Raw genomic sequence first — 20216 nt, forward strand, 5'->3', positions numbered from 1 at the left:
ACATACAGCTCCCAGCTCAAGCCTCTCCAGCACATCATCAACGATCTGCAACCTATCCTGGAAAACGACCCCCGACTCTCACAAACCTTGGGAGGCAGATCAGTTCTCGCTTACAGACAGCCCCCCAACCTGAAGTAAATACTCACCAGCAACTACACACCACATCACAGAAACACTAACCCAGGAACCCATCCCTGTAACAATTCCCGTTGCCTATTCTGTCCCCATATCTACTCTAGTGACACCATCATAGGACCCAACCACATCAGCCACACCATCATGGGCTCATTCACTTGCACATCTACTAATGTGATGTATGCCATCATGTGCCAGCAATGCCCCTCTGCCATGTACATTGGCCAAACTGGACAGTCTCTACATAAAAGAATAAATGGACACAAATCAGACATCAGGAATGGTAACGTACAAAAGCCAGTAGGAGAACACTTCCATTTCCCTGGACATTCAATAACAGATTTCAAAGTAGCTATACTTGAACAAAAATACTTCAAAGAGAAACTGCAGAGCTACAATTCATTTGCAAACATAACACCATTAATTTTGGCTTGAATAGGGACTGAGAGTGGCTGGCTCACTACAAAAGCAATTTTTCCTCTCTTGGTATTGACAACACCTCATCAATTATTGGGAATGGACCACATCCACCCTGACTGAATTGGCCTTGTCAACACTGGTTCTCCACTTGTAAGGTAACTCCCTTCTTTTCATGTGCCAATGTATCTATGCCTGTATTTGTAATTTTCACTCCCTGCATCTGAAGAAGTGGGGTTTTTTACCCACGAAAGCTTATGCCATAATAAATCTGTTAGTCTTTAAGGTGCCACCGGACTCCTCATTGTTTTTGTGGATACAAATTAACATGGCTACTGATACATGGTCATCAACAGTAATTTATTTTTCAATTTATAAAATGCATCTATTGGCATATCAAAGCGTATGCACAAAAAATAAAATCCATGCGTTACAGCCTAGTGTGACGCAATGTCATTTCAATCTCCAGTCTAAAAAAAGTTAATTATACTTTGTGTAGTTTTGCCATCCTTGTGACTTCCATGTCAGCATTTCTAGTGAGAGAGGTACTGTTAATGCTAATTTCTTTCCCTTCATATGTTAAAACAAATTAAAGGGTATCAGACCTGTGAAGTAACAGCATTGAAACTAAAACAGGTTTCCTTTACTGTGTAGCTGTTCTGTCTGTTTCAATACTCGGCAACATCACAGCCTTTCAAAGGGGGTCGCAAAGTTTCTGCAAAGTGAAGGAAAGGAGATAATGGGATACAGGGAAAGCAGGGCTTTCACTTGCAACTCACCCCATGTAAATCTGAAATGAATTAAAGTAAATGGTGTTGGTGTTGGATTCCAGTGCCACAGGTTACCTTTGCTTCTGTCACTCACAGTGAAAGTAGCGTTCAAAGCCTTATCAGAATGGATCAGTACAATTCTAGGGGGCACAAGGAGAATCACCCTTGGGGTCTAGTTCTGCTGGGTGAATTCCACCGTTAGGTGATACTTAGGTTATCTTGCAATATTAGAATGCGAAAGTTGAACAGCCATGTTTTTGAAGCATGGGCCTGCCTGTATTGGCCCATTTAAACACGGTGATGGAATACAAGGGGTTAATCTTCTCCTTCTGTCTATCTGTAGGATGGCACTGAAGTGGTCGTTAAAGAGGTGCTGGCAGGGGACAGTGTCCACAGTCTCCTCAGCATTCTTGATGTTATCACGGTAAGTTCCTATGCGCGGGTGATTTTTCTGAGACCTTGCCATATATCAGTGCGCCTGTCAGAGCTATGCAGCCTTGTCACATTAGTGTTACATTTGTCACCTTGATTCTTTCCTGGCATCTCTTTGGGTAGTGCTCCTCTCACCAATTAACAAGCCACATGCCATAATTGAAAAGCTCTCTGACTGTACATTTGAATTGATTGTTTACCTGTGATTATTTCCTCACATTTCAGCTGGTTGGCCTTTGAACCCCTCCCTGGGTTTCTTTCTTCTAGTTTGTTTAAAGCAAACAGATTGAATTTTGTTTTTCTTTAAGATGTTTGGTTATGTTTCCAGCACTTTAACTCTGGGAGAGGTAGCTACACGACAGCCATTGACACCAGGAAGACCCCCTCCCTTCCCCCCCTCCCCGCCACTGCTGTAAATTTAGTTCCATGGTATATCAGTGACTAGGGAAACATATTCCCCTACATTGGGGGCTCAAATTAAGTCAACTCCTATATTGGCAACGTGTTGAAAGTTACGAGTACCTAATTGGCATGGAGCAAATAGCAGCTACCTTTATTTTTTAATAGGAAGGGGTGGCCTGTGCAGAAGACAAGTCCCAGCATGTAGTGCTCCATCGGTAGCTGAGCTGCTTTCTGTGCAGAGGAAGCTGAAGCATTGCATGCTGGGGCCTGTAATACCAGCAGGGTGAATGAATCCCACAGAGGCTGAAGAAGAAGGTGGATGTGGGCCTAGGATCATGTAGCCTGCAGGCTGCACTTTGACTACCCCATCCTCTCTTACACTTAGCATCATCAGCAGGACACCTGAATAAAACCCCACATCTTGCCATCTTAGGATGTGGGTGCTGTCTACAGTGTATGCATCTTGAAATACCTAGGCAGAGCACACATAGTACCAATGATTGTACTGTAGTTGCAGGCATGGGGTGACTTGCTCAAGGTCATGCAGGCAATGGTGGCAAAGCTAGGATTAGGATCCATGAGCTCCTGGCCTTAGATTGTGTGGCTTATTTAATTACTTAGTCAATTATTTTTATCTACTCTAATTAAAAATAAATCTTTCAGTTGATAACATAGCAATTATACTGTGAAACAAGCTAATGACTTCCATCCTTCTTAATGTTGCTCATACTGCCAGTGACCATATATGGATTGTGCCCTTTAACTTGTTTTGCTTATATGCCGATGGACTGGCTGGTGAGATACTTTACGCTGATTGAAACAAAATGCATGCTACTAACTAGAATTCCAGGGGGGATTTTCGGGACTATTGTGTGTATTACTATTGCACCTATTTAGGATTTGTTAAATACAAGGTGGTGAATTTGCCTCTTCCAGTAGTGCTCAGGCATGTGAGTATTCATTGGAGGGTGTTGGAAGCAGAGGTGGAAACAGAGTCCAGTAGTCAAGCTCTGCTATTAATGATACTTGACCTTGTACCCTGTCTCTCGTGTTTGGGAGTAGCTTTCTATTAAGAGAAGCCACAGACTCTAAGTGCTGGCGATCCTAACAATCCTGAAAGGTGTTCTGCTCACCACTTTAGGCTGGTGAGTCTACAGTGCAATGCAGACATAAATATTTCTATTTCCATGACTCCTACAATCAACAGTATTCCATTATCTAGGCTTGGGCATGCTTCTCCTGTAAAGTGATGGCATGTCATTCAGGGCAAGCAGACAAATAAAATAATAATCTTAATAAAAAGATTTATATTGTGTAAGTCTCAGTCCTGCTTTCAAATCCCCATTATTGGCTGACCTAGCAGTACCTCCATCTTGCTTACCTCCCTTCATAACCTGTAGTGAAAGCATTTTTCAAAGGGCGTGACCACAGAGATGCCAGTTGTATGGCACACCAGCCAACATTCTCTTGGCTAAATAGGAACAAGGCTCCTCTAGAAGAGAATGATCACTCTGAATGGCAACCACAATCAAATGACAAAACAATACAGCAGTTGCAACTGTTACGAAGTTAGAAGTAAGGATCTCAGTTATTAGTGATTTATTTATAGTACAGTAGGGCTGCAAGTGTGCCAGTGGTGCCACACAAACATATGGGAAGGCTTAGTTCGTATCTAGAAGAGCTTATAACTGAATCAGATTTTCCACTGGAAAAGTGGCAGGTTACCCTGTTGAACTCACCTGTATGCCTGCCTTTTACAGACTAGACCCAACCCCTTTGAATTAGAGTGGCTGATTTTTGTTCTGTTCTTCCTCTGTTTTGTTCCTTGTTAATTTCACCAAAAGGAGTGGTATGAAACTGGCATCAAAAGTCAAGAAGAGAGAAAATGATATTAATTGAGTTAGAAAAGTACAGAGAGACTGATTTATGGCATCCAAAAAAAGTGTTGAATGATACTTGTCAAATTTTTAGCTTTTTTTTTTTTTTTCCTTAAACAGAAAATCGGAAGCTGAAGTAGGGTTCACAACGATGTCAAACGTTTTCCAGCTAATGGATGTCAGCAGAGAGATTTCTTAATGATAGAATATTGGCTATTGCTATAGCAGATTCAGCTGTGATCTCTCTTGTTCAATTACGAGCTAACTCGTGTAACTAAACAAGGTTGGGCCTGGTCACTGCTTGGATGGGAGACCTGCAAGGAAAGCTCAGCTTGTGGCTATTGTGGAAAAGATGATAAGAAGGGGCAGGTAGTTCAATTTAGCTGTAACTGTTCCCTCTAACAAACTCAGCTAGTGCCTCTGCTGTGGAAGAGAGGCACAGTCTGAATCTGACAAACTACATGTGTTTTGGTCGGGAAGGAGAATATTAATGCTTCCCTGCAATGTTCCCTCTAATATTTTTCCATCCATGTGTGGAATGAATTTTGTTATGTGCACCATATCGAGGTAAGGTGCAGATGTGTGCCACCAGTAGAAACAAAAATAACCTAGATAATATATATATTTTTAAAAAAGTTACCATAGGGATAATTATTCCAGCTAGGACAGGTTAGGCATTTTAGAATTTGCCACTCAAAGAATTAAATTTAAGCGTAAGAGAGAAATAAAAATTATGAAATGCATATACCAGTCAAAATAACTAAAATAGCACACTTTGAAAGAAGTGACAACAACAGTAATAATACAAGTATGTGTTGGGAGGTGAGTGTGAGAGAGACACAGTGTGTGCATGTGAGAGAGAGACACGTTTGCCCTTTAAGTACGCTGCCCTTTTAAGCAGATTGTCACTCACCAGTCTGAAGCCTGCTTGTTCAGACGCAGCAGCTGCTCCCTCCGTCCCACTCCTGAGCCCTGTTGTGTTCCCCCCTTCCCACTCTGTGGAGATGGGGCAAAGAGGAAGAAGGGAGAGGGGGACACCCTGACATCAGTATTCTCCCCTCCCTCCCTGCTCTGCGCAGCAAGCAGGAGGCTCCTGGGAGCATCTGGCCAGGGGCTCCAAGGGAGAGGGCAGTGGGGAGAGGGACACCTGAAGTGCGCAGCCCATGATAGACTGCTGGGCAGCCACGCAGCTTAGAGGGAACTTAGCTTCCCTGCCTGTTCCATCCACCGGAGCCAATGTGGCTTGTCCAGGTGGAGAGTTGCTCTAACCTGAGCCTTAGTGGGAGTACTGCAAACGTTCTCTTCCATCACATGTTGTACACCAGGCAGCCTAGGGACCAGCGAGTACATGGGAGCCTTGGGCCCTGGGCCCTGTCCTGTCTGGTGTGTCGGATGCAGAGGCAGAGCAGAGCTGCCATACTATGGCCTGGAGCATTGACTCCCCTCGCTGGTGAGCCGCAGCAGATCTGATGGTGGAGAAGGCAAGGCAGCTACTGCTTCCCTGCCTTCTCCTGGCTCTTCCCCCTCCCTTCATATTCCCACTCACTCACTCACGCCACCTACATCGCTCTGCTCACAGCCTTCCTTCCCTCCAGTAATAGGGCAGCATTCTGATGCTTAACAGAGTGTGGCTGACAACATTTCCCATGTCCGTCCGTCTGTCTTTGACATTCAGTTTGGCAATGACAAGTTGTAGCAATAACATTAAAGCTTTAAAATGTCCAGCTTGACTGCTTGGCCTGTGTCTGAGAGATCACGCAGCCAAGCTGTGGGGTGAAATTTGAAGGCTGTGTTACGCTTATGCTTCAGGTTAGAGGAACTCAAGGAAATCTGAGGAAAACATAAAAGGGTTTCAGAACAGGAACATCTTAAATTGTTTCCTCTGCAGAACCAACTATTTCTCTTCTTTAAAATAAATAAATAAAATAAAATAAAATAAAAATTGTATCATGAAGAGTTAAATATCTGGCCAAATTTGGAGGCTAAGTGAAATTTTTAAACTGTAAAACAGAAAGATTTTACTGAGGATACTAACAATGCATCCAGGGTTTGTAATGCTATAACCCAAGCTATTTCGTTCAGAGGTAGCCCACCTACACTCTGGAGCATTTTTCAGGGTTATTTGTATTTTGAAGTATCTTGTGGTTCTCTTTAAGTGGATTTGCAGAACTGGATCCAAATGACGTTGCTGGCTAAAGTAGTTTTGATTTAATAGGGGAAAAAAGTAAACCCTTAAACAGTTTCCAGCTCACAAAGAGGAAGACTGTTAGCAAGGGCCTCCATATAGGTGTGGTGGTGGCAGTGGGGAGCCCTGGGAAAGTGAAGTGCAGTGGGAATCCCTCCTTCCAGCAGCATAGAAGTAAGGTAAGACTTTCTCTGTAATGTAGCATGAATCCAAAGTTAACACAAGATGGTCCAGTATAATCCATATTGACTAGTGTAAAATGTACAAGGTACTTCTGAATTGTGAAGCGAGTCAGGCTTCATGGCCTACCGATGCTTATGCACATTCCAAGTATATTGCCTTCAATTTGTGTTTGAATTATTTAAACAATCCAGTTCAATGTTTAAACCTCACTTTGGAAACCAGCAAAACTAAGCGGGATCAGTGGAAAATGGGTGGCCCTCACACCCTGGGCCAGCACAAATTTGTGGCATTAGGGACTGAGATAGAGCTCTGCCTAGTGGGATCCTCTGCCTTGATTTAATTCTCCACATGGCTTGGGATGCGATATCACGGGGAACAGAAGAACATAAGAATGGCCCTAGTGGGTCAGACCAAGGGTCCATCTAGCTCAGTATCCTGTCTTCTGACAGTGGCCAGTGCCAGGTGCCCCAGAGGGAATGACTAGAACAGGTAATCAAGTGATCCATCCCCTGTCACCCATTCCCAGATTCTGACAAACAGAGGCTAGGGACACTGTTCCTGCCCACCTATCCTCCATGAATGTATCTAGTCCTTTTTTGAAACTTGTTATGATCTTGGCTTTCACAACATCCTCTGGCAAGGAGTTCCACAGGTTGACTGTGCGGTTGTGTGAAGAAATACTTCCTTTTATTTGTTTTAAACCGGCTGTCTATTAATTTCTTTTGGTGACCCCTAGTGCTTGTGTTATGAAAAGTAGTAAACAATACTTCCTTATCTACTTTCTCTACACCAGTCATGATTTTATAGACCTCAATCATATCTCCCCTTTAGTCATCTCTTTTCCAAGCTGAAAAGTCCCAGTCTTATTAATCTCTCCTCATATGGAAGCCGTTCCATACCCCTAATAATTTTTAAAAAGAAAAGGAGTACTTGTGGCACCTTAGAGACTAACAAATTTATTAGAGCATAAGCTTTCGTGAGCTACAGCTCACTTCATCGGATGCATTTGGTGGAAAAAACAGAGGAGAGATTTATATACACACACACAGAGAACATGAAACAATGGGTTTATCATACACACTGTAAGGAGAGTGATCACTTAAGATAAGCCATCACCAACAGCAGGGGGGGGGAAGGAGGAAAACCTTTCATGGTGACAAGCAGGTAGGCTAATTCCAGCAGTTAACAAGAATATCAGAGGAACAGTGGGGGGTGGGGTGGGAGGGAGAAATACTATGGGGAAATAGTTTTACTTTGTGTAATGACTCATCCATTCCCAGTCTCTATTCAAGCCTAAGTTAATTGTATCCAGTTTGCAAATTAATTCCAATTCAGCAGTCTCTCGTTGGAGTCTGTTTTTGAAGCTTTTTTGTTGAAGTATAGCCACTCTTAGGTCTGTGATCGAGTGACCAGAGAGATTGAAGTGTTCTCCAACTGGTTTTTGAATGTTATAATTCTTGACGTCTGATTTGTGTCCATTCATTCTTTTACGTAGAGACTGTCCAGTTTGGCCAATGTACATGGCAGAGGGGCATTGCTGGCACATGATGGCATATATCACATTGGTAGATGCGCAGGTGAACGAGCCTCTGATAGTGTGGCTGATGTGATTAGGCCCTATGATGGTATCCCCTGAATAGATGTGTGGACAGAGTTGGCAACGGGCTTTGTTGCAAGGATAGGTTCCTGGGTTAGTGGTTCTGTTGTGTGGTGTGTGGTTGCTGGTGAGTATTTGCTTCAGATTGGGGGGCTGTCTGTAAGCAAGGACTGGTCTGTCTCCCAAGATCTGAGAGAGCGATGGCTCGTCCTTCAGGATAGGTTGTAGATCCTTGATGATGCGTTGGAGGGGTTTTAGTTGGGGGCTGAAGGTGATGGCTAGTGGCGTTCTGTTGTTTTCTTTGTTGGGCCTGTCCTGTAGTAGGTGACTTCTGGGTACTCTTCTGGCTCTGTCAATCTGTTTCTTCACTTCAGCAGGTGGGTACTGTAGTTGTAGGAATGCATGATAGAGATCTTGTAGGTGTTTGTCTCTGTCTGAGGGGTTGGAGCAAATGCGGTTATATCGTAGCGCTTGGCTGTAGACAATGGATCGAGTGGTATGATCTGGATGAAAGCTAGAGGCATGTAGGTAGGAATAGCGGTCAGTAGGTTTCCGATATAGGGTGGTGTTTATGTGACCATCGCTTATTAGCACCGTAGTGTCCAGGAAGTGGATCTCTTGTGTGGACTGGTCCAGGCTGAGGTTGATGGTGGGATGGAAATTGTTGAAATCATGGTGGAATTCCTCAAGAGCTTCTTTTCCATGGGTCCAGATGATGAAGATGTCATCAATGTAGCGCAAGTAGAGTAGGGGCATTAGGGAACGAGAGCTGAGGAAGCGTTGTTCTAAGTCAGCCATAAAAATGTTGGCATACTGTGGGGCCATGCGGGTACCCATCGCAGTGCCGCTGATTTGAAGGTATACATTGTCACCAAATGTGAAATAGTTATGGGTCAGGACAAAGTCACAAAGTTCTGCCACCAGGTTAGCCGTGACAGTATCGGGGATACTGTTCCTGACGGCTTGTAGTCCATCTTTGTGTGGAATGTTGGTGTAGAGGGCTTCTACATCCATAGTGGCTAGGATGGTGTTTTTAGGAAGATCACCAATGGACTGTAGTTTCCTCAGGAAATCGGTGGTGTCTCGAAGATAGCTGGGACTGCTGGTAACGAAGGGCCTGAGGAGGGAGTCTACATAGCCAGACAATCCTGCTGTCAGGGTGCCAATGCCTGAGATGATGGGGCGTTCAGGATTTCCAGGTTTATGGATCTTGGGTAGCAGATAGAATACCCCAGGTCCTGGCTCCAGGGGTGTGTCTGTGCGGATTTGTTCTTGTGCTTTTTCAGGGAGTTTCTTGAGCAAATTCTGTAGTTTCTTTTGGTAACTCTCAGTGGGATCAGAGGGTAATGGCTTGTAGAAAGTGGTGTTGGAGAGCTGCCTAGTAGCCTCTTGTTCATACTCTGACCTATTCATGATGACGACAGCACCTCCTTTGTCAGCCTTTTTGATTATGATGTCAGAGTTGTTTCTGAGGCTGTGGATGGCACTGTGTTCTGCATGGCTGAGGTTATGGGGTAAGCGATGCTGCTTTTCCACAATTTCAGCTTGTGCACGTCGGCGGAAGCAGTCTATGTAGAAATCCAGGCTGCTGTTTCGACCTTCAGGAGGAGTCCACCTAGAATCTACTACAAGCCGTCAGGAACAGTATCCCCGATACTGTCATGGCTAACCTGGTGGCAGAACTTTGTGACTTTGTCCTGACCCATAACTATTTCACATTTGGTGACAATGTATACCTTCAAATCAGCGGCACTGCGATGGGTACCCGCATGGCCCCACAGTATGCCAACATTTTTATGGCTGACTTAGAACAACGCTTCCTCAGCTGTCGTTCCCTAATGCCCCTACTCTACTTGCGCTACATTGATGACATCTTCATCATCTGGACCCATGGAAAAGAAGCTCTTGAGGAATTCCACCATGATTTCAACAATTTCCATCCCACCATCAACCTCAGCCTGGACCAGTCCACACAAGAGATCCACTTCCTGGACACTACGGTGCTAATAAGCGATGGTCACATAAACACCACCCTATATCGGAAACCTACTGACCGCTATTCCTACCTACATGCCTCTAGCTTTCATCCAGATCATACCACTCGATCCATTGTCTACAGCCAAGCGCTACGATATAACCGCATTTGCTCCAACCCCTCAGACAGAGACAAACACCTACAAGATCTCTATCATGCATTCCTACAACTACAGTACCCACCTGCTGAAGTGAAGAAACAGATTGACAGAGCCAGAAGAGTACCCAGAAGTCACCTACTACAGGACAGGCCCAACAAAGAAAACAACAGAACGCCACTAGCCATCACCTTCAGCCCCCAACTAAAACCCCTCCAACGCATCATCAAGGATCTACAACCTATCCTGAAGGACGAGCCATCGCTCTCTCAGATCTTGGGAGACAGGCCAGTCCTTGCTTACAGACAGCCCCCCAATCTGAAGCAAATACTCACCAGCAACCACACACCACACAACAGAACCACTAACCCAGGAACCTATCCTTGCAACAAAGCCCGTTGCCAACTCTGTCCACACATCTATTCAGGGGATACCATCATAGGGCCTAATCACATCAGCCACACTATCAGAGGCTCGTTCACCTGCGCATCTACCAATGTGATATATGCCATCATGTGCCAGCAATGCCCCTCTGCCATGTACATTGGCCAAACTGGACAGTCTCTACGTAAAAGAATGAATGGACACAAATCAGACGTCAAGAATTATAACATTCAAAAACCAGTTGGAGAACACTTCAATCTCTCTGGTCACTCGATCACAGACCTAAGAGTGGCTATACTTCAACAAAAAAGCTTCAAAAACAGACTCCAAGGAGAGACTGCTGAATTGGAATTAATTTGCAAACTGGATACAATTAACTTAGGCTTGAATAGAGACTGGGAATGGATGAGTCATTACACAAAGTAAAACTATTTCCCCATGGTATTTCTCCCTCCCACCCCACCCCCCACTGTTCCTCTGATATTCTTGTTAACTGCTGGAATTAGCCTACCTGCTTGTCACCATGAAAGGTTTTCCTCCTTCCCCCCCCCCTGCTGTTGGTGATGGCTTATCTTAAGTGATCACTCTCCTTACAGTGTGTATGATAAACCCATTGTTTCATGTTCTCTGTGTGTGTGTGTATATAAATCTCTCCTCTGTTTTTTCCACCAAATGCATCCGATGAAGTGAGCTGTAGCTCACGAAAGCTTATGCTCTAATAAATTCGTTAGTCTCTAAGGTGCCACAAGTACTCCTTTTCTTTTTGCGAATACAGACTAACAGGGCTGCTACTCTGAAATCTCTCTTGATCTGTTCATTAATTTTATAGCATATGGAGATGAGGCCCTATCCTAATGTCAGCAGATTTACTAATAGTTAAATAGTGATAAGAATAGATTTTTATTAACTAAGTGAAGTAGGAATGGAAAAATTAAGTAATGATTCATGAGCTGAAAATGTATTGTGTACTGAGCAGGTCATGAATAACTGACTGTTTTTTAGAATCTATCTTTTCTCTTGCTAATCAAATATTAATACTTAGATGGGTGGCATTTTCCAGACTGCTAGTCCAATGCATATTTTACATAGTGCCACATTTGTCCTGAGTGATCCCAATGGGCTTGACAAACTACATACACATACCACCAAAATGTAGCTGGCTTTTGGGGAGAGGACAGACCACAGTATGCTGTAAAACAGCGAGCAAGAGAGGAATTACTAGCCAGGGGCAAATCCCTACTGTAATCAAAAAGTGCTATGCTACTGTTCACAGTGGATACAAGGGTTATCTTTTCAGGTCTCTCTGAAAGATTCTCTCTTGCCTGCCCCCCCCCACTCCACTTATGCTCACTAAACCGCATGACACACATTTTATCTAAGAAGGTTGAAAAGATGAGTCAACCCTCCTGAGGTTTGAACCTGTGATTTCAAATAATTGTTCTGGGTACTTTTTTGAAGTCTCAGGTTTATACTGCAAAATTGTCTATTTTTCATACACATAAATAAATCCTCTTGGGTTGGGATATGGCAGCAGAAAAGGTATTGACAAAGATAGGAGTAGTTAACATTCCACAAGAATGACTTGGAGAAGGGTGGAAATCTGATGAGGGTTGGAGTAGAGGATTGGCTGTGTCACGGAGTCACCAGGCAGTGCTCTGGAACTACTCCCGACAAAGCCAGTCAGGACTCTGGGGAAGCATGCCTCCTATCTGTGAGCGTATTGTCTCCAGGGTAACAAGCTTACGCAGCTTCGACCTTCCTGGATCTGACCTCGGAGCATTCAGCATTCCCTTTTCACACTGTGTGCTTCCCACAGCGAGTCCGCACAGGCAGGGCTCCTGGGGAAGCCAGAGGGCCCTGGACTCAAACTCCGCAGTCAGACGTGACTCTCAGCCAGCCAGTAAAACAGAAGGTTTATTAGACAACAGGAACACAGTCCAAAACAGAGCTTGTAGTTATAGGAAACAGGACCCCTCTGTCACGTCCATCTTTGGGGGCAGGGAAGCTAGACTCCAGCTCTGGGCCTCCCTCTCCAAAACCCCCTCTGGCCTTTGTCTCTTTCCCAGGCCAGGAGGCCACCTGATCTTTGTTCTCCAACACCTTCAACTTGCACCTTTCAGGGGAATGGCCCAGGCCATCAGATGCCAGGAAACAGGGTGTCGGCCATTCTCTGTGCAGCCAACAACACACTGGTCCTCTGCTCTGCAACAATCACACACCCTTATCCCAGCCCCTAGACACTCAAGAAAGACAGAGGGAAAACCGAGGCACCCAACAGCACTCAGAGAGAATGTTAAGAACAGTCCCACTTCGTCACAGGCTGTAAAGATGGAATCTGAAGCCATGACAGGAAAGTCAATTTTTCATTATGACAGAGACTTAGTGAAATGGATTTAGCACGGTGATGAGCAAATTAGAGTTCGTAGAGGAACGTAGCTATTATACTGGATCAGACCAGCAGTGATCCATCTAATCTAGTGTCCATTTCTTCATTGGCCAGTACCTGATGTTTCAGAGCCTAGAGGCAGATGCAAGAAGCCAATAATGGGTAACTGAAGGCAGCTATTCCCCAAGGGAAATTTTCTTCCTAAACCCCATTAGTTGTTGGTTTTATAAATCCTCTAGAGGAAATGTCTTTCTGACTCTGGACAGACTCAGATCACAGAAAAGGTTCCTAGCTTGTTCATAATTACCTGTGACAGTGCAGAGGTGAGCCTGATTACTTGGAGGTGAATTAGTGCCCCAGGAGAAGCTTATTGGGGAAATGATCTAATCAGGCTAGTGGTCTGGGTGGGGTAAAAACTTAATTATTGTCCTCATCAGCCCGTCCCGTCAGTAAGTATGGACTGATTCTTTTCTCTTAGAAGGCATGTAATTTTTTTCAGGTACACACAGATTAACACAGAAATCAATTAAGTTGAACTATATTTTCTAGTACAGTGGTGAAATGGGTATTTGTATGTACAAACATCAACATGCTTAACTACTCACTTTCCCCCTAAATATGTAGTATTTCAGTCTGTTTATGTGGAATATGGGAGTTAGGTGAGGAGCCATTTCAGCATATATAGGACTTATTAAAAGACAAACTTTAAGTAGAACTGTATACTAAACTGCATTATGATATTGTACCCAAACATTGCATTTCAATGGTAGATTCAACTTCCTTTACAGGAACAGAACAGACTCCTGAAACTCTTACCAGTCCACAAATGTGGTCCATAGACATGCAAATAGTCCCATTGTCTTCAATGGGATTGATCGAATGATTAAGGGTTTACAGGATTAGGTTCCAAGTTTGTAAATTGTTCTGGATGAAACGGACAATGCCTGAGCTGTCAGATCAGAAGGAGCTTCATTCGACAAAAGGTGGGCAGATGTGTGATACGTCTTAGCTCCGTTGTTAAGATGAGAAACATATTTTCAGCAAAGTTTTTTGGCAGATTCCTGAGGCAGCTGGTTTAAGGCATTATAATCGTCACTTATAGTTCTCTCACCCACAAAGCTGGAAAACGAGGCATTTGTTTTCTTTGTTTTGCTGCTCCAGTTCCAGTTAAAATGCATGTTAGACTAGTTTGGCTGCAAAGAAGAATTCTGTGTATGCTGGGGACAACATCTGATTCCTGTCAGGCTGCAGAACTGGACTGACATCAGAATCCAAATATTCTCTGGTCAGTGCAAGTAGAGGCATTCCTCTATGATTTGGACTTGATGTGATGCAGTATGGATGTCATGGATAATTCAGACCAATGGGAAGAAACAGAATACAAACTGTTTAAACACCTTACATCCCCTCCCCTCTTGAGGACTCCTGACCAACTTAATAGCACAATATATATGCTAACAAACTTAAACAAAGCCTTTGTTTAAGTTTGTTTGCATATTTATTGTGCTGTTAAAGCCAGATAAAGAATGAATGTCCTCCCTAGCCACGTGCTGCTCTTTTAAGGAGCAGAGCACAGCCCCCCCCCCGACCCAAGGGACTAGCCCCAAGTCTTTCCGGTACCCTGTACCACTAAAAATCTCTTGCTGGTACTGTGTACTGTAGGATACCACCCTTCTTGCACTACTGCCCCCCCTCCTTTCCCCAAAAAGAGTTTTACATGGGGCCTAGAAACTATTTGGAATTTGACTAGGAGGAAATGGCTATTAGAGTACCATTTTTGAGAAAATTCTGCCTTAGGAAAATATAACTTTGTGTCTCAATTTTGATTTGGCAAGACAAATCTGACAACCCAACACCCTGATAAAATACTCATCCCTGATGAAATACTCATTTGTATTCTCCTTCACATGGTCATTGTCAAAAGAAGAGATAAAAGTAACGATAATGGTTTTACAAATCTTAGTTTCCATCCTTATTCATTGAAGAAATTACAAGGGTTTGAGGTGGAATACAATAAACATTCTTCAGCTTCAAGATGGGTCCTATTCAAAATCAGTCATGAATTTATTTGAACTCTTGGCCTCTCTTCAGAGGGCCAGGATTGGGCACCTCTTCCTTACTCCATCAAACCCCAAAATGCTCTTAATCTGTTTTCCTCTTTTCTATCCTACATGTCTTCTCTGATCAGGGCAGTGAATTTGTTTACCTTCTCCTTCTTTGACTTAAAAAATGGTATTTAAGTCAAAATTGGCATATCTTCCTTAAAAATTGTTTTGTGGTTAAAGCACAGGTCTGGGACTCAGGAACTCAGTACGATACCTGTGTCTTTTGTCAACTTTCTGTGTGTCCTTGGGCATGTCATTTAGTGTCTCGATGCCTCAGTTCCCCATCTATAAAATGGGAACAAGAAAGCTTCCATTCTCCCACCCTTTCTCCATCTCTTCTATTTAGATGCTGAATCCTCTGGAGCAGCAATGGTCTTTAGAATGTGTTTGTACGGTGCCTAGCACAATGGGGCCCTGATCTGGGGTAGGGCCTTTAGGTGCCTCCACAGTACAGTTAATAAATAATATCCTTTAAATCTGGAGACAAGGGGTGTATATACCAACAATGCTTTGAGCAGGGGATTGGACTAGACTAGGTCTTCTGAGGTCTCTTCCACCCCTAATACTGTATGATTCTATGAAAAAAGTAAGATGATTCCTTTGCTCAAGTGACCTTAATAGCTTGTAATACTGTATAAAGGGAAACTAGTGAGGGTAGCTTTTTCTTCTGATCCATCTGTTTTGTGTATGTGCTGGGGATGGAGAATCCCAGTGGGAGAGCACCCACTTGTCGCTTTGCCTCTTGAGGTGCAAAGGCCAGCTTTTCTACCACTATTGGAGGGGCTATCATTGCTGCAATATTTCTCTGCATATCATGAACCTATCAGGAGATTTCTGTACTTTTTTGTGTTAAAGGCAACGCGTTGCCACAAAGCACAGCACTAACAATTAATGGCATAAAGAGAAACCCAGGAAAAAACCCGCATAACTCTAGCGATGCCAGTGCTGACTTTCTCCCCTTCAGGGGCCCCACTTCCCCTTCCCCACCAAAGATGGCAGTAGCTGGAGCTCTGCATGTGTTGCCAACAAGAAATATTTTATTTTTTTTGCTGCAGCATGTTCAATCTTTCTTTCTGATGACTATTCTAATAGTCTAACCAGGGGTGGGCAAACTGCTGCCCGCAGGCCATATCCAGCCTGCCAGCCACTTTAATCCAGCCCTTGAGCTCCCATTGGGGAGTGAGGTCTGGGGCTTGCCCCGCTCATGTGCTCCAGCTGGGGAGCAGGGTCAAGGGCCAGTTTGCGTGGCTCCTGGAAGCAGTGGCATTCTATGTGTAAGGCCTTCTGGCTCCTATGTGTAAGGGCTGCCCCACATGCTGCCCCCGACCCAAGCGCCGCTCACTGCAGAGGGGGCAGCACGTAGCAGAGCTGTCTGGCTGTGCCTCCGCATAGGAACTGGAGGGGGGACATGCTGCTGCTTCCGGGAGCTGCTTGAGGTAAGCGCTGCCCTGAGCCTGCACCCCTGAGTGTGCCCCCCACCCCCATGCCCCAACCCTGATCCCCCTCCCACCTTCCAAAACCCTCGGTCCCAGCCTGGAGCACACTCCTAAACCCCAGAGCCCGCATCCCCAGCTGAAACCCTCAAACCGCACCCCATCCTCCCTGCCCCAGCCCAGAGCCCTCTCCTGTACCCTGAATGTCTCATTTCTGGCCTCGCCCCAGAATATCAGGGTTGGAAGGGACCTCAAGAGGTCATCTAGTCCAACCCCCTGCCCAAAGCAGGACCAATCCCCAATTTTTGCCCCAGATCTCTAAATGGCCCCCTTAAGGATTGAACTCACAACCCTGGGTTTAGCAGGCCAATGCGCAAACCACTGAGCTATCCCTCCATCCTAAAATAGAATAAGGATATAGATTACTTCAGAATTACTTTTTTCTATTAATTCTTAAGTTTACTACAAGGAAAGGAAACCCCTTGAACAAAGCAAAAAACAGTCTTAAGTAGAGATGTACAGATAACGTGGAAATTACTGAGAGAATCTCCAGAAGTGGGGTGACCTGCAAGAGAACTTAAGATCAGATAGCTGGATAACTGCACTGCTTATTAACCTGAAACCTCCTAGGTGTGTTTGCGGCTGGGTGTTCTGGATTGGGCTTGAGTGGTTTTTGAGGGGAGAGCGGGAGGTACTGGGAGGATTGTGTTTTAAAATGTTTAACTCTACCCCCCTCCCCAGACTTCACATGAAGAAAGTAGAGCCTGATTCATCACCAAATGGTTCAGGTACCCAGAATGTGAAATACATTGCTCTGTCTGCCAAAAACCAAGCTGCTAATTGAGGGTATCCCTGGGATTCTCCACAGGTGAAGAAATGCCAGAGGGTTATTGTTTTAAGGCCAACTACTGAAATCAGCAACCATGTTCACTCTCATGCCTGATTCAGGCTGGTCAGAGACTGAAATACGAAGTATGAAATGTCTGTTTAAGGAATCCCATTGCTCCAAGTCCATCCCAATAACCCAACCAAGCCAGTCACAATGCCCCCTGCAGCCCGTAGCTGGATTTGAAGGACACCAGTTCAGTGGGGTTGTTGCTATTTAGATTTTCACACAAAGTATGTACATCAATAAAACCTTGCGCGGCCTTTCAAGAGCCTGCACCCCCACCCAGAGCTCTCACCCCCTCGTGCACTCCAACCCCGTTTTTGTGAGCTTTCACCATACAGTTTCTATACCCAGATGTGGCCCTTGGGCCAAAAAGTTTGCCCACCCCGGTCTAATCTACTTTTGTTGCAGTTTTAATAATGTAGAAATTTGTTAGCTGCTAAATGTGAAGTTGTTTTGTATGACGCTTTTTGTTGATGGGAACATACTGTGCAAGTCTGAGAAAAATAGCAAAAAAAATTTCTTTTTTGAGTGGAGGAGGAAAGGAGAGAAGGAACAAGGAAACAGAACAATTTCTATACTCAGAAGTTTTGTATTTGCACTGTGTGTGTCTGCAAATTCTGCCCAGCTTGCTGGAAAGGTGTTTTTGAAGGTACTTCCTCCATACACACAATACTTGCTGTGTATAGTACTAGGGCTTCAGATCTTGTTATAATTTGGAACGTGAGCTGTGCTGGTCTTTATTTTGCTCTTTCTTCTTTCACTATTATTTATTATTTATCTGTATTATCGTAGTGCCTGGGAGCCCTGTTCCTGGCTTGGGAGCCCTGGTCCTGGCTTAGGACCCCATTATCCTGGGCAGTTCCTGCCCCAAAGAGTTTACAATAGAAGTATATGACAAGAGACAACAGGTAGAGAAGACAGACTGGAGAGGTACAAGGAAACAATGAGACTGTATTAATCAGGATGATAGGCAGTAGTCTCACACCAGCAGCCTGACTGTTGTCTAGTTTTTTGTAGGTATTTCAGTCAGTTGTTGTTGAAGTCTTTTTAAATAAAATTATAGCCTGTCACTGTGGGGCCCTTCAATGCATAATCCTTGCATCTGAAAATCAGCTTTGTATTAATCCTCAGAGAAATACCCTAAGGCCTGGTCTACACTACGGGGTTAGGTAGAATTTAGCTGCTTTAGGTCGATTTAAAAATGACTGCATCCACACAACCAACCCTGTTTCGTCGACCTAAAGGGCTCTTAAAATTAACTGCTGTACTCCTCCCCGACGAGGGGAGTAGCGCTAAAATCGACCTTGCTGGGTTGAATTTGGGGTAGTGTGGGCGCAGATTGACTGTATTGGCCTTTGGGAGCTATCCCAGAATGCTCCAAAGTGACCGCTCTGGACAGCACTTTGAACTCCAATGCACTACCTATGTACACAGGAAAAGCCTCAGGAACTTTTGAATTTCATTTCCTGTTTGAGCGTGGCGAACTCAGCAGCACAGGTGACCATACAGTCCCCCCAGAATTGCAAACAAGCTCCAGCATGGACCGAAAGGGAGACACTGGATCTGATTGCTGTATGGAGAGAAGCATCTGTGCAGGCTAAACTCCGATCAAAAAGAAGAAATGCTAATATAGATGCCAAAATCGCACAGGACTTGATGGACAGAGGCTACAACAGGGACACGCAGCAGTGCTGCGTGAAAGTCAAGGAGCTCAAGCAAGCCTACCAAAAGACAAAGGAGGCAAACGGCCGCACCGGGTCAGACCCCATACATGCCACTTCTATGATCACCCGCATGGCATTCTGGGGGGGACCCTACCATGATCTCACCACTGTCCGTGGACACCTGCCAGGGGGAGTCTCATGCAAAAGGGAGGAGGATTTCGGGGATGAGGAAGAGGAGAGGAGAATGCGCAGCAGGCAAACAGTGAATCCATTCTCCCTGGCAGCCAGGACCTTTTCATCACCCTGGAGCCAATACCCTCCCAAGGTGGGATCCCCAACCCTGAAGCTGGAGAAGGCACCTCTGGTGAGTGCACATTTGTAACTACAATGCAGGGTTTAAAAGCAATTGTGTTTAATGTTTGATTTGCCCTGAAGAATTGGGATGCTCTCCTGGAGGTACTCTGAAAGCCTTTGCAGAAGGTTTCTGGGGACGGCTGCCTTATTTCATCCTCCATGGTAGGACACTTTACCACGCCAAGCCAGTAGCAAGTATTTTGGAATCATTGCAGCACAAAGCATGGCAGCGAATGGTCTTGGGTTTTGGTCGCATTCAAGCAACTTTTGGTCTATATCTTTCTATGTTAGCCTCAGTAGAGTGATATCATTCATGGTCACCTTGTTGAAATAGGGGAATTTTTGTAAGGGAACAGTAAAAGGACCCCGTTCGTGCTGAGCTGTTTGCGCTTGGCTAAAACGGATTATCCCAGAGAATAGCCACGTGGAGGGGTGGGGGTAGGTGTGTGCTGCACATCCGCCCGAAAACCGCAGCCCTTCCTTTGAAATGTGAAACCCAACCCTTCTTGCAGCTGCTCAAACATCCCGGAGTTTCTAAATATGCGAGTGTCATGCACCTTTCTCGGCCATCCCACACTGATGTCGGTGAAACGTCCGTTGTGATCCACCAGTGCTTGCAGCACCATTGAGAAGTACTCCTTGCAATTCACGTACTGGTTGGCAAGGTGGTCCGGTGCTAAGATGGGGATATGCATTCTGTCTATTGCCCCACCACAGTTAGGGAACCCCATTGCAGCAAAGCCATCCGGTATGACGTGCACATTTCCCAGAGTCACTACCCTTGATAACAGAACGTCAATGATTGCATTGGCTACTTGGATCACAGCAGCCCCCACAGTAGACTTGCCCACTCCAAATTGATTCCCAA

The 20216-nt window shown here is 44.8% G+C and overlaps 1 protein-coding gene across 6 annotated transcripts in view; it reads left to right on the top strand.

The window, feature by feature from the left end:
* PNPLA7 (patatin like phospholipase domain containing 7) overlaps positions 1-20216 on the top strand; it is a 414014-nt gene that overhangs the window by 42372 nt on the left and 351426 nt on the right. For all 6 annotated transcript variants that reach the window (XM_038374480.2, XM_043499152.1, XM_043499151.1 and 3 more), the window contains one exon: positions 1666-1746. In XM_038374480.2, the coding sequence (XP_038230408.1) occupies positions 1666-1746 (81 nt within the window). The remainder of the gene's footprint in view (positions 1-1665; positions 1747-20216) is intronic.

This window comes from Dermochelys coriacea, chromosome 16, assembly GCF_009764565.3.
Source record: "Dermochelys coriacea isolate rDerCor1 chromosome 16, rDerCor1.pri.v4, whole genome shotgun sequence".
In the NCBI taxonomy this organism is placed as follows: Eukaryota; Metazoa; Chordata; order Testudines; family Dermochelyidae; genus Dermochelys; species Dermochelys coriacea.